Genomic DNA, 12,583 nt, shown 5'->3' with positions numbered 1-12,583 from the left:
AGGCTTCCAGTGGTTCATGGAGACACTTTGGGGGGACTGAGTTTGGACTTGGAGAGATGGTTGTGATCAGGAGAATCAAGGTGGGCATGCAAGGCTCAGAATTTGACTCTGGTTTAAAAAATTGTCTCCTCACCCCAAGTAAGAGCAGATTTGGATTGATCGACAATGCAGTGGTCTCTGGGCCTCCCCTCTGGATGACTAGGCCCTGATAGTTTTACCAGATTGCCCAACCTACTCCATCTGCCATAAGGGGGTCGGATAGAATCAAGAGGAAGGTATTGGAAAATAAGGAGGGGGTCAAGGGGCAGAAGAGCAGCTGCCCATCTTTGAGGGGACTCAGGAAGACTGTGGTCAAGGCTAAGTTTGCCCTAAATAAGGCAGGAATGGGATAGGTCCTGGGGTCAGGACACAAGATGAAGCAAGACCCCAAAAAGTTACCATCCAGGTCACAGCAGAGAGACAGAAGACTGGGGACCTAGTGATAATTAGACCAGCTACCCACTGACACAGTAACTGCTGATTGGCCGAGGACTAGTCAGTGCAATATAAACAGAGACATCCTCCTCAAAACTCATTTAAATGTAGGTTATAGGGGTGCCTGGGTGGCTCAGTTGGTTAAGCACCCGATTCTTGATTTTGGCTGGGGTCTGATTTCAGGGTTGTGAGATCAAGCCCCATGTTGGGCTCCGCACTCAGCATGAGTCTGCTTGTGTTTCTCTCTCCTTCTCCCTCTGCCCCTCCCCCCTGCACTCTCTCTCTCTAAAATAAATAAAATAAATCTTTAAAAAATTAATTAATAGGGGCGCCTGGGTGGCTCAGTCGTTAGGCGTCTGCCTTCGGCTCGGGGCGTGATCCTGGCGTTCTGGGATCGAGCCCCACATCAGGCTACTCCGCTGGGAGCCTGCCTCTTCCTCTCCCACTCCCCCTGCTTGTGTTCCCTCTCTCGCTGGCTGTTTCTCTCTCTCAAATAAATAAATAAAATCTTTTAAAAAAATTAATTAATAAAAATAAGAGTAAGTTATAGAAAATGGAAAGATTCCATAACCTTACATAATGTGGAATCCAAAGTCAAGAAAAGTACAAGGCAAAAAGCTATATAGACCATTCTCATTTCTTTGTTTTTCCATTTTTTTTTAATTTAGGTATAATCGACATAGAACATTATATTAGTTTCGGCTGTACAACATAATGATTCAATATTTGCATTTTTTGATGTTTGTATATTTTACAAAACAATCACCACAATAAGTCTAGTTAACAGCCATCACCGTACATCGTCACAGAATTGTTTTCTCCTAATGAAGACTTTTAAGATCTACGTAGCAACTTCCAAATATACAATACAGTATTATCAGCTATAGTCATCCGGCTGTACATTGTATCCCCACGAGGCCACTCTCATTTCTGAACAGTATTTTTTAATCCTAAATAAAACAACAGCAAGTTGAGCCCAGCAGTACTGAAAGGAATTACATATCATGACCAAGTATGAAGTAGCTGGAGAATGTAAGAACAGTTCTACATTATAAATATTATTAATACGATGTATTATATTGATGGGAAGAAAAGCCCTGTGATCATCTTAATAAATGTAGAAAAATAATTTTGTCAAATTCGGTACCCATTCTTGGGAATGGCTCTTGCTAATCTTGTCAAACTAGGCAAAAAGCAAAGAGAAATTGGCCCGGGGTATGGGTGTGGGGCGGAGAGCTAGCAGGTGGCAGGGCAGGGCCAGTGACCCGCACCATGTCAGGCAGTGACTTGCTTGAGAAATGGTCTGCGCACCGGGTGGAAGCTCAGACAGCCCCCCAGGACCTCAGCCCTCAGCCCAGGAGCTTTTCTGTTCTGGGTTGTGGGTTGTGTTTTTTTCTTATTACATTTATAAAGCAGTACGTGGTCCTTAAAGAAAACTTGGCAGCAGACTGAAAAGGCTTAAATTATAAGGTTCCCCAGGCACCTGTGGGCTGCGTGGCGGAGCAGGCAGGAACGTTATGCTGGTGCCTGGACAACAGGGTGCAGAGGAGAGAGAACTCCACTCGGAGCCTCATAAACCAGGTGCCGGAGGCCAAGGCAGGGCCTGCCCTGGGGCCCAAGCTGCAGCGTCTAGGAATATGGATGTCTTACTCCAGAGGTCCTCTAGTTGCCCAGCTCAGCACTCAAACCTTCTTAGGCACTAATGAAGGTCCACTACCTTGGGTGAGGCAAAGGATAATCTATTCTCGTTATTCACATAGTTCAATAAATTTGCCATGAGTGCTGAATTAGCAAATACTGAACTGCTACAAGGGGAAATATAGGGAATACAGGGAAATACCAGATTCCTGCAAGCCTATGATCACATTTTTGTCAACTGATTAACACATAACCTTTGGTGAATAAATGAACTATTTACTACTGAATATATGCCAGTCCCGATTACATGGTTATTTCATATGCACCTCAGAACAACCCCAAAAGGCACCATTTTTGGAGAAATGAAACAACATGTCTTTGAACATGCTCTTTGGGAACCAAAGTGGTTATTAGGGAACCTGGCACATACCAGGTGTTCAGTAAATGTCATTCTCTCTCCAGAAAGTCAATGGTCACTAAGGAACAAAAAAATACAATGCAGGACCTGCCCTCATTGAGAGGCTTAGGCTCTAGTCACAAATCTCTGCTTAAGGGGAAAAGCTACTTCCATGTCTGTCCTTAGCACTTTTGTTTCTACTTCATTGATATGCTCAAAAGAATTGAAGTGAAAAGTGAGCCCAGGGGCGCCTGGGTGGCTCAGTCAGTTAAGTGTCTGCCTTTGGCTCGTGTTCCCCGGGGTCCTGGGGTCAAGCCCCCCATTGGCCTCCCTGCTCAGCGGGAAACCTGCTTCTCCCTCTCCCACTTCCCCTGCTTGTGTTCCCTCTCTCTCAAATAAATAAAGGAAATCTTTAAAAAAATAAAAATTAAATTAATTTTTTAAAAAGTGAGCCCAAAGCATCCCTGATAATAAGATAACAATTATAGGGCACTTTGTAGTTCTTTTCATAGTTGTGTGTTTATGTGCGTGTGTGCACACGCATCTATGGAAAGGTTGACAGCAGCTCCTCATGATTATCTACTGTAAACACGTTACCAGGATACTTCTATCAGAAATATTCTGTGTACTCTGGCAATTCCATTAAACCTGCCACACACCAGGTCACCTGTCTTTCCAAAGTTACAAACAGAGGAAAGAGAATTCGGTTAAACCTTAGAGGGATTTACATGGGCAGGACAGCAGGAGAAGTGAGTAGGAGGGTGTTTTCTTCAAGTCGAAGGAGCTGAGAAGAAAAATAAAATAAAATAAAGCCCCGTGGTGGCAACCAGATTGTTGGTACCAAAGACACGGAGAGTCAGGGCGGGTCCTTAGCGAGCAGGTACTAAGCTAGGACGGGCCACACCCTCGGGAATCAGAAGAGCGTTCTGTGATCCAAGGAGGAAGGAATGCAGCCGCTCGGGAAGCCGGTGAGGCTGTCTGTCATTAAGGCAATCTGGGCACGGCTACGGTCACAGACAGGCCGACCTGTCGGGATGGAAACAGAAAAGCACAGCAGCAGCTGCCACGTGGTGAGTTTGCCCATGCTAACCTCGTGTCCACATAGCATATCTGGCCAGTTCCATGACCTTAAGTCTTTGTGGGGGAAGTACCTAAGAGCAAAAATAACAATTTTAAAGTGTTGCCGAGTGAGCCGCAGTATTACATGAGCTAATCAGTCCTCGCTCTCTTGCTTATTGATTATGATGACATGTTTTAACTTGAGAGAATTTACATATAACCACGAGAGACATATTAATTGCAGAGAACTTAGAAACTCCATGTAAACACTCAGAAGAAAATTATAATCGTTTACAATCCCATCGCCCATAAATAACAAACCTTAACATTTTATTGTGTAACTTTTCAAACTTTCATATATATAAAATCATGATATACACTCCTTTGTCACTTGATTTCTTCACCCAATCAAATACAACATACATCTCTTCTTCATGTCAATAAAAATACTCCTACGGCATTATGCTTTATGCCTGCAGGGCACTCCATTGCATGGTACTTTTACTAATTATTTAATCAGTTTTCCTATTGTTACACATTTACTTGTTTCCAAATATGACTATTGTAAACGCCATAGTAAACATACATATTCATGTCTTTCCAAACATTATTTTCCTAGGTTCCTCCTTTAAACGGAATTGTTGAGTCAGGGAGTTTTTTATATATTTATGGCTTACTTTTTTGCCATTAGCCCTGCCCTACAGCGAAGTCCCCACCACCATTCACATCATTACATCATCACCTTGTATGAATGTTCTTTTCTCTTCTCATTCTTTTTTTTTTTAACATTTATTTATTTGAGAGAAAGAGCATGTGTGCGCACATGTGAGCTTGTTGGGGGGGGGCAGGCAGAGGGAGAAAGGGTCTTAAGCAGACCCCCTGCTGAGCACGGACACCCCCCCACATACACGCACACAAACACGGGGCTCTGTCTCACAATCCTGAGATCACGACCTGAGCCAACACCAAGAGTTGGATGTCCACCAAATGTGCCACCCAGGCGCCCCTTCTCTCCTTCTTACCTACGATTGGTTTTATCCTGATATCTAACAAATTTAACAGTACTATAAAAAACACTGATTTGTGGGGATTTTTTGTTCGTTTCTTAAATTTTTAGTGATGCTGAGTATTATTTCACACGTGCATTCATTTCCTAGGGCCACTGTAACAAAGCACAACAAATTGGGTGGCTTAAAACAACAGAAATGTCTCAGGGCGCCTGGGTGGCACAGCGGTTGAGCGTCTTCCTTCGGCTCAGGGCGTGATCCCGGCGTTGTGGGATCGGGCCCTGCATCAGGCTCCTCTACTATGAGCCTGCTTCTTCCTCTCCCACTCCCCCTGCTTGTGTTCCCTCTCTCGCTGGCTGTCTCTATCTCTGTCGAATGAATAAATAAAAAATCTTAAAAAAAAAAAAAAACCAAAAACAGAAATGTCTCACTGTTCTGGAGGCCAGAAGTCCAAAGTCAAGGTGACAAGAATTGTCCAGGTCCAGCTCTGCCTTTCTCCCTTCAGGCTCTGTGCTTCTCCCCACTGCTGAGAGATCATTAGGTAGCTCCTACCTTGGGCCGTGGGAAAGAGATACTCTCAGGCTTCCCGAGGCCCTCTCTACCTGGACCTACCATGCAGTCCTCATCTCTCTGGATTCGGGTCACCATCCTAGGGTTCTACAAAGTTAGATGTGTCCCCTCATCTCTTGGATTGCTTCACCATCTGGGGGTTTACCAGCCCCCATCCCAGGACTTACTCAAGTGTTTTCATTTGTATTATAATTGCAGTCTTCTCCTTAACGTTGATTATTAGCCACATGCTATATTTCCCTTTATTTGTATATAATGACATGAAAGTGCTTATAATTTAAAAGCAAGATATCAAAGTATATATATTCTATTACTTCAGTGTTTAAAAAAAAATCCACATAGGAAAAAGGACTGGAAAGAAAGAAATCAAGACCATGCGGAGGAGGGTGTGGCCCTTGGAGACCGCAGAACAACCAGAACTAGACTTGATCCTGGTGCTGCCGCATGAGCTGACTTTCAGCTGATTTATGAGAAATAAATGTTTATCGTGTTCAATCCAAAAAATTTAAGAAAAATGTCAACAATGGCATTTAAAATAGTAGGCTAATATTTATGGATTTAAAATTTTTAATTTCTCTATTTATTATTGCTTTGGTCTGATTTCCAAATACTTTTGATTAATTACTTCTATAATGAAATAAATGTATTCATTCATTAGACAAACCTTTACTAATGGGTTACTATGCACCAGACATTAAGCAAAGAATTGAGGAAGAATGATGAAAAAGATAAATGTGGTCCTTGTCCTCGAAGAGGTTTTAATCTAGAAAAAAAAAAAAGAACATAGGACAAGTAATGAGCAGTGGTGATGAGCACTGTCACAGGTAAGTAAGTACAGGATGCTAAGAGAATGCTTGACAGAGGAGCATATGGGGTGGGGAAGTAGGCAGTCAGAAAAGTCTTCCTGAGGTCCTAAATCAAGTTTCAACTTCAAAAGACCGAGTATGTTTGCTAACCGTAATGCAGTCGCCTCTCTAATTGATAGGAGAAGTTATTTTAAAACTATCCAGATGCTTGGAAATTAAGAGATGCATTTCTAAATAATCCATGAATCAAAGAAGAATTCATAATGGAAATTAGAAAATGTTTGAACAAACATACTATATTCAAAACTTGTGAGAGTAGCTAAAGCAGTGTAAGAAAGACACAAACTTGGGGCGCCTGGGCGGCTCAGCCGTTAGGCGTCTGCCTTCGGCTCGGATCATGATCCCAGGGACCTGGGATCCAGCACCGCGTTGAGCTCCCTGAAGCCTGCTTCTCCCTCTCACACTCCCCTTGCTTGTGTTCCCTCTCTCGCTGTCTCTGTCAAATAAATAAATAAAATCTTAAAAAAAAAAAGAAGGACACAACCTTAAAAACACAAGTACAGTTAACCCCTGAACAACATGGGTTTGAACTGCACCAATCCACTTACATAGGGATTTTTTTTCAGTAAATACAGTATAGTACTATAAATGTATTTTCTCTTATGATTTTCTTAATAGTTTCTTTTCTCTAGCTTACTTTATTATAAGAATATAGTATATAATACATGAAACATGCAAAATATGTTAATTGACTTATCAGTAAGAATTCTGGTCAACAGCAAACTGTTAAGTTTGGGGGGATTCAAAAGTTATATGAGGATTTCCCACTGGGGTGGGGGTCCTGGCCCCTAATCCCACATTACCCCACATTGTCCAAGGGTCGACTGTACATACAAATATGAAATTCCGGAAAGGGAAAATTTGATCTGTAGTAACAGCAGATCAGTGGTTGCCTGGGGTCAGGGTGGGGGAGCAGGGGGAGAAAGGGTGGAGATTGACTGCTAAAGAGCAAGGTTTGGTAAAGCTCCTCGAGCTATTTACCTAAATCCTGCGCTTTCATCTGGATGTTAATCATATTAAATATTTTTTAAGACTGAAGGAAGACAGGGAAGGAGGGAGGAGAGAATGGAGACAGTGAATCCCACCGCCCCCTCCAGCCCTCCGGGGCTCAGACTTAGCAGGGTGTGCGGGGCGGGGCCGGGAGGGGAGGAGCCCGATGGGGAGGCGGGGCGCAGCGGAAGCGCGGGGGGCGGGGGGATGCAGTTCCTCCTCTCCGAAGCCAGGCGGCGGCGTGGGCGGGGAAGGGTGGCGGGGACTCTGGCGGCGGCAGCAAGGGGGCGGGCCGATCGCTGGACTCCATGTGGGCGCCGGCGCGGAGGGGGTGCAGCGCGGGGTCGCCATGGCGGAGATGCAGCAGCTGCGGGTACAGGAGGCGGTGGACTCCATGGTGAAGAGTCTGGAGAGAGAGAACATCAGGAAGATGCAGGTAGCGGGCGGGGGTAATGGCGCAGAGTCCCGGCAGTTCGCGATTCCCTTGTCGCAGCCGCCGCGCGTCGCTGCCCGCCTCCCCGCAGACTCGAGTCGGGGCGTCCCTGGGGTCGCCGCGGCGCCTTCGGAAGCACCTCTCACCCTCAGAATCCCTGGAGCTCCCGCTGAGCGGATGAAATCTGTGCTCCCGCCCCACGCGCAAAGCCGTCTTCCCCCCAAGCCAGCTCCGGGGAGAGGGTGTTAGAAGCAGCGTTAGAAAGCCCTTAGTGTCAGGCTTTCGGCCTCCCCCGCCTTCCTGTATTGCGCTGCCCCTTCCGCAGGTGAGCAGGCCGAGGCCCAGAAAGGGCACGGCCAAGGTGAAACACCGGAAAGGCAAAAGAGCTTGGCTTCCTCAGTGGCCCTGTCATGCCCGTATTAATGTCGCTCCACACAGCGCTGGTTTATATGCTGTTGTGCTTCGATCCCCTAGGTGGTATGTGGCTCTTGGTCCAGCTTCCCTAACCAAATCGTGGGGTTTCTGCGGTGCTTCTTGAGTCATTGATTAATGGATCGGTTGCCCCCTGGTGGAAAGTAGATTACTAGGTTGCTGACCTCTGAACCCTGGTTTTCAGAATTTGACTTCATCTGACCCACCACCAACTTCTCCGTCCACCCAGCCTTCCATGCCACAAGTGCCAATGAGCAAGCAGGAAGAAGGCCATGAAACCTTCTGCTAGGCTTCGAGGATAATTTTCCCATTTGTGGTTTTGGGTTCTTGATGTCTGTTAGGAGAGGTGCAAATACAGATGCTCCTCTGTGGCACTCCATGGTACTCTCTGCCCCAGAGGCCTTCCTACCTAACCTCTCTCTCTGCCTTCCCTCCCCAGGGCCTCATGTTCCGGTGCAGTGCCAGCTGTTGTGAGGACAGCCAGGCGTCCATGCAGCAGGTGCATCAGTGCATTGAACGCTGCCATGCACCTCTGGCTCAAGCCCAGGCCCTGGTGACCAGTGAACTGGAGAAGTTCCAGGTGAGAAATACCCCAAGCAGAGGACTGCAGGCCTTGATGTTGCTCTTTTGCAAGAGATTACAAGCATTTGTTCAGAACTCTTGGCTTTAATGTCTTGGTTCTTTTAACATTTGTGACAGTCCTGTGGCCCAGGTTGAGTGCTATAAGTATTTCCCATAGAAAAAATGATGTAAAAAGGAGTTCATGATCAAGAGCCTTTCCCCCCCATAGACACGAAATATAATATATATACTGTAGAGTGTAAAAGCTTTCTAAGACATGGATTAGTTCATCCTTAAACTAGTAGTACTTATCCCCAGGATAAGTGGAGTAGGCTCGTCATAAAGAGGTGCAGATTAGAGCAATATCCTGCTATCACGTTGTGGACGTGCCCACCCAGAACCGCCCCTGTTTGCTATACCTAGAGGGCAGCTCCTGTGTCACCAAAGAACAGTCATTAATGTGAAGTATTAGTAATACTGACTCACTGATGCCTTCCTCACAAGCCTCTCTGAGGTCACTAGGAGGAAAAGGTATCCACCATATCTCTTTCTGGAGAACAGGGTAGCCACAACTTCATTATATTCCCTTCCTATGACTGTACCTTCCTGGAGCTTGGAGAAAGCAGAGCCCACTTCTTCTTTTTTTTTTTTTTAAGATTTATTTATTTATTTATTCGACAGAGATAGAGACAGCCAGCGAGAGAGGGAACACAAGCAGGGGGAGTGGGAGAGGAAGAAGCAGGCTCACAGCCGAGGAGCCTGACGTGGGGCTCGATCCCAGAACGCCGGGATCACGCCCTGAGCCGAAGGCAGACGCTTAACCGCTGTGCCACCCAGGCGCCCCAGCAGAGCCCACTTCTGAACCAGTTTTTCATAGCCTGAAATCCTGTTCACCTGGGACAAATTGTATCTAATATACAATTTTTACATTCTGCTATATGGAATTCTTCAAAATTACTGACACTGTGAAGGACTAACTTATCCAAGATCCTAAACCCAGACAGGTTTCTTTGTGTTCACTTTGACAGCTAATTTTATCGATAAGGTCTTTAACATTTTGATTCTTGAATTGCTGTATGACTTTTTCCTTCTGTTCACTTTTTAGTCCTCCTTTCCAATTAGACTTACTCTTCGCTCTGCCAGAACTGCTCTGGCCACTCCCCTCCATGGAGCTAAATCCAGTGGTCATGTCTCATCCGTCATCTTACGCAACCTGTCTGCATCACTGTCTCAATGATCACTTGCCTCCTTGAAACAGTTTGTTCAGTTGGGCACCAAGACACCTCACTCTCTGGTTTTCCACCTCTCTCCCTGGCCATCCTTTCTTGGCCTCCTTTCCTGCTTTTCCCTTCCAACCTGTGAGGATTGGAGTGCCTAGCATGTCCTTGGTCCTTTTTTCTGATCTAATTCTCTGCTATAAATACCATGTGTAGGCTGATAACTCCTACATTCATTCATATCTCTAAACCAAATTCACTCCTGATCTCCAGATTCATATATCCAACTGCTTCTTCAACATCTCCCCTCATTTTGTTTTTCTCCCTTCACTGGCATGTAAGTTCTGTGAGGGTAAGAACATCATCTAGTTTACTCATTGCTGTATTCCCCAACATTAGAAGAGTACCTGACACATAGTAGCTACTCAATAAATATTTGTTGAGTGCTTTTCTGTAGCAAGCACAGATATTAAAGAATCAAAATGTTTGTAAGTCTTAACTGTAGCTGACCAACAGTAGCCTCTAGTTATTTCCCACTTTCTGGAGGGGGCTTCTGTATAATTTATTCTGTCATTCATCTGCTTTCTTGTCATGCTTTGCCTGGACCCTCCTGGTGCCACCCTCTAGTTCAAAATAGTCAGGATAATCTTGGTTAACTGCACTATAGTGTCCCTTTAATTGATCAAGATTATATATGTCAAGCCAAAATATGTAGCAAGGGGCCTAGCACATGGTAACCACTTGGTAAATGGAGGCCAATCTTTCAGACTTCTCTGCCCTCTTCCTTCTTGCCACAGGACCGCCTGGCCCGATGCACCATGCATTGCAATGACAAAGCCAAAGACTCAATAGATGCTGGAAGTAAAGAGCTTCAGGTGAAGCGGCAGCTGGAGAGTTGTGTGACCAAGTGTGTGGATGACCACATGCACCTCATCCCGAGCATGACCAAGAAGATGAAGGAGTCTCTCTTGTCCATTGGGAAATAGAAGTCTTTGCAATTGGACATCGGAGCTGACAGCAGGATTCTATTTAAAAAGAAATGGGAGTTTTGGTCTTTTAAGTGAAGTTTATGAAGAAATTAAGGATGGCAGCAAGTTTGAGGCATGTGTCACTTGCCTCTGGACACTGGTTCCTTTATGTTCAACCCTAGAAAGTGAAATGGAAAAAACTGGTGCTAAAATCTGGTTCAGAGATGGCACAGGACAGTTTCTGATAGCCTAAATTTCACATGCTTCTGCTGGCTCTAGGGATCTCCCTTGTACAAAGCCAGAGCCCTCCAAGATACCAGATTCTTCTCAGTACAGAGGTACCAACAGGCTGGCAGGTTCCTCTAACCTGCCTGTGATCTGGTGGTGTGAGCAGAGGTGTTTCTGTTTGTTGCCAACCTCCCGTTTACCAGAAGGCTCACCAAATCGTTTTCCATAAGCTGTAAAACAAAATCCACAAGGTCACTAATTTAGAAAGGAAAAAAGGTTTCTGGGTCTTTGTTTTGTTTGGTTTTGTTTTATATACAAGGGCATGAAGTTGATTTAAGATGTGGAGTTGGGAGAGGTAGTTCGGATAAGAACTGTGAGTAGTTCTTATGGATATCTGTTTCTGGCCATTGAGATGTGGATATGCATTTCTTGAAATATACATTACATCCTTCAGCTAGGAGATGTGTAAAAACACGACCGGTGATGTTACACTGGGTTTGGGAAGCGGACCTTCCCTCTCACTGGCTGCCTTGATAGGCCCTGAGGCTATCTGCAGGAGAGCGACAGGACAATCTTGCAGTGACACTCTCCCTTGAAGGGAAAGAGGGCTTTGATTGCACTATATACCAGTATCCGGGAGTGAACATTGAAGGAGGAACTGTTGTCTTAATTTCAAGAGTTATTAAGTATTGGTTTTGGAAAAACCTGGTTTTTATAGAACAGAATGGAATGAAAGCCTAAACTCAGTATTGCTTATTTTGCCCCCTGAAAAAACAGAGCCCTATTGAGACAATCCCTTGGCAACAGGAAGGTGAAAGGAGAAAAAGTAGGCAACTCGGGTAAGCTGTGATTCCTTTAAAGGAAAAGAGGGGCAACCCCCCCATTACCAAATACCACTTTTGCCTGGGGCCATTGCAGCAAGCAGTGTACCTGCCCCAGCTCTAGCACCTTTTCATTTTGATAAGGACCTTATTGTCTTTTTACCAACTTACTACTTGAAATGATAATATAGCCTGTGTTTGGTGTTTCAAGGCTATGATATATTTTCTTAGAGGCTCAGTTTTAAAAAATAAATAAGGTTTAGTTTTTCCTCCACTATTATGTTTCTTATGTCTGGGTAGTGAATATATACAACTTTCTCAGGACGCTTCTCTTTGTAGTGTGTGAAATAAGTTTCTTAAGAGGCCATGAAGAGTAAAAATTAGTTATGAATTATGATGCAGGTGCAGGACTGGTTCATTGTAAATGGGAAAAACTGAGGGCAAGCTATAGCACTATGACTTGAAGTCCACTAATAAAAAAAAAAAAAACTGTTTTAAGGCTAAAAAAAAATTCAATATCCATTTCAGGACTCTAGCTTCAGCTAAACAGTAACAGCAAGAGGTGGAGAGGGTAATTAATGATCCCTCTTGGGAAAATGCAACGTCTAGGATTTTGAGTGCCCAGAGAGTACAAAACTATGTGATGAGTTTAAGTTTTTACTATCATTCATATTTATTTTATTTTTTAAAGATTTTATTTAGGGGCACCTGGGTGGCTCAGTTGGTTAAGCCTCTGCCTTCGGCTCAGGTCATGATCCTGGGGTCCTGGGATCCTGCTCCGCAGGGAGTCTGTTCTCCCTCTACCTCTGCTGCTCCCTCTCTCAAATAAATAAATGCAGGGCTCCATCCCAGGTCCCTGGGATCATGACCTGAGCCAAAGGCAGACACCAAACCCCTTGAGCCACCCAGGTGCCCCTACTAT

General features: G+C 44.8%; 1 protein-coding gene across 1 annotated transcript; it reads left to right on the top strand.

Moving 5' to 3' along the window:
- Positions 1-7,249: 7,249 nt before the first annotated feature.
- Positions 7,250-11,935, top strand: FAM136A (family with sequence similarity 136 member A). Its single transcript, XM_026483452.4, has 3 exons — positions 7,250-7,437; positions 8,306-8,446; positions 10,442-11,935. Exons 1-3 carry the CDS (start codon positions 7,351-7,353, stop codon positions 10,628-10,630), a joined length of 417 nt encoding a protein of 138 aa, XP_026339237.1. The 5' UTR covers positions 7,250-7,350; the 3' UTR covers positions 10,631-11,935.
- The last annotated feature ends 648 nt before the right edge of the window (positions 11,936-12,583 follow it).

Source organism: Ursus arctos, unplaced genomic scaffold (assembly GCF_023065955.2).
Source record: "Ursus arctos isolate Adak ecotype North America unplaced genomic scaffold, UrsArc2.0 scaffold_8, whole genome shotgun sequence".
NCBI classification, from domain to species: Eukaryota; Metazoa; Chordata; class Mammalia; order Carnivora; family Ursidae; genus Ursus; species Ursus arctos.
Note: the sequence above shows the minus strand (reverse complement) of the source record. Positions and strands in the feature narration are given on the sequence as shown.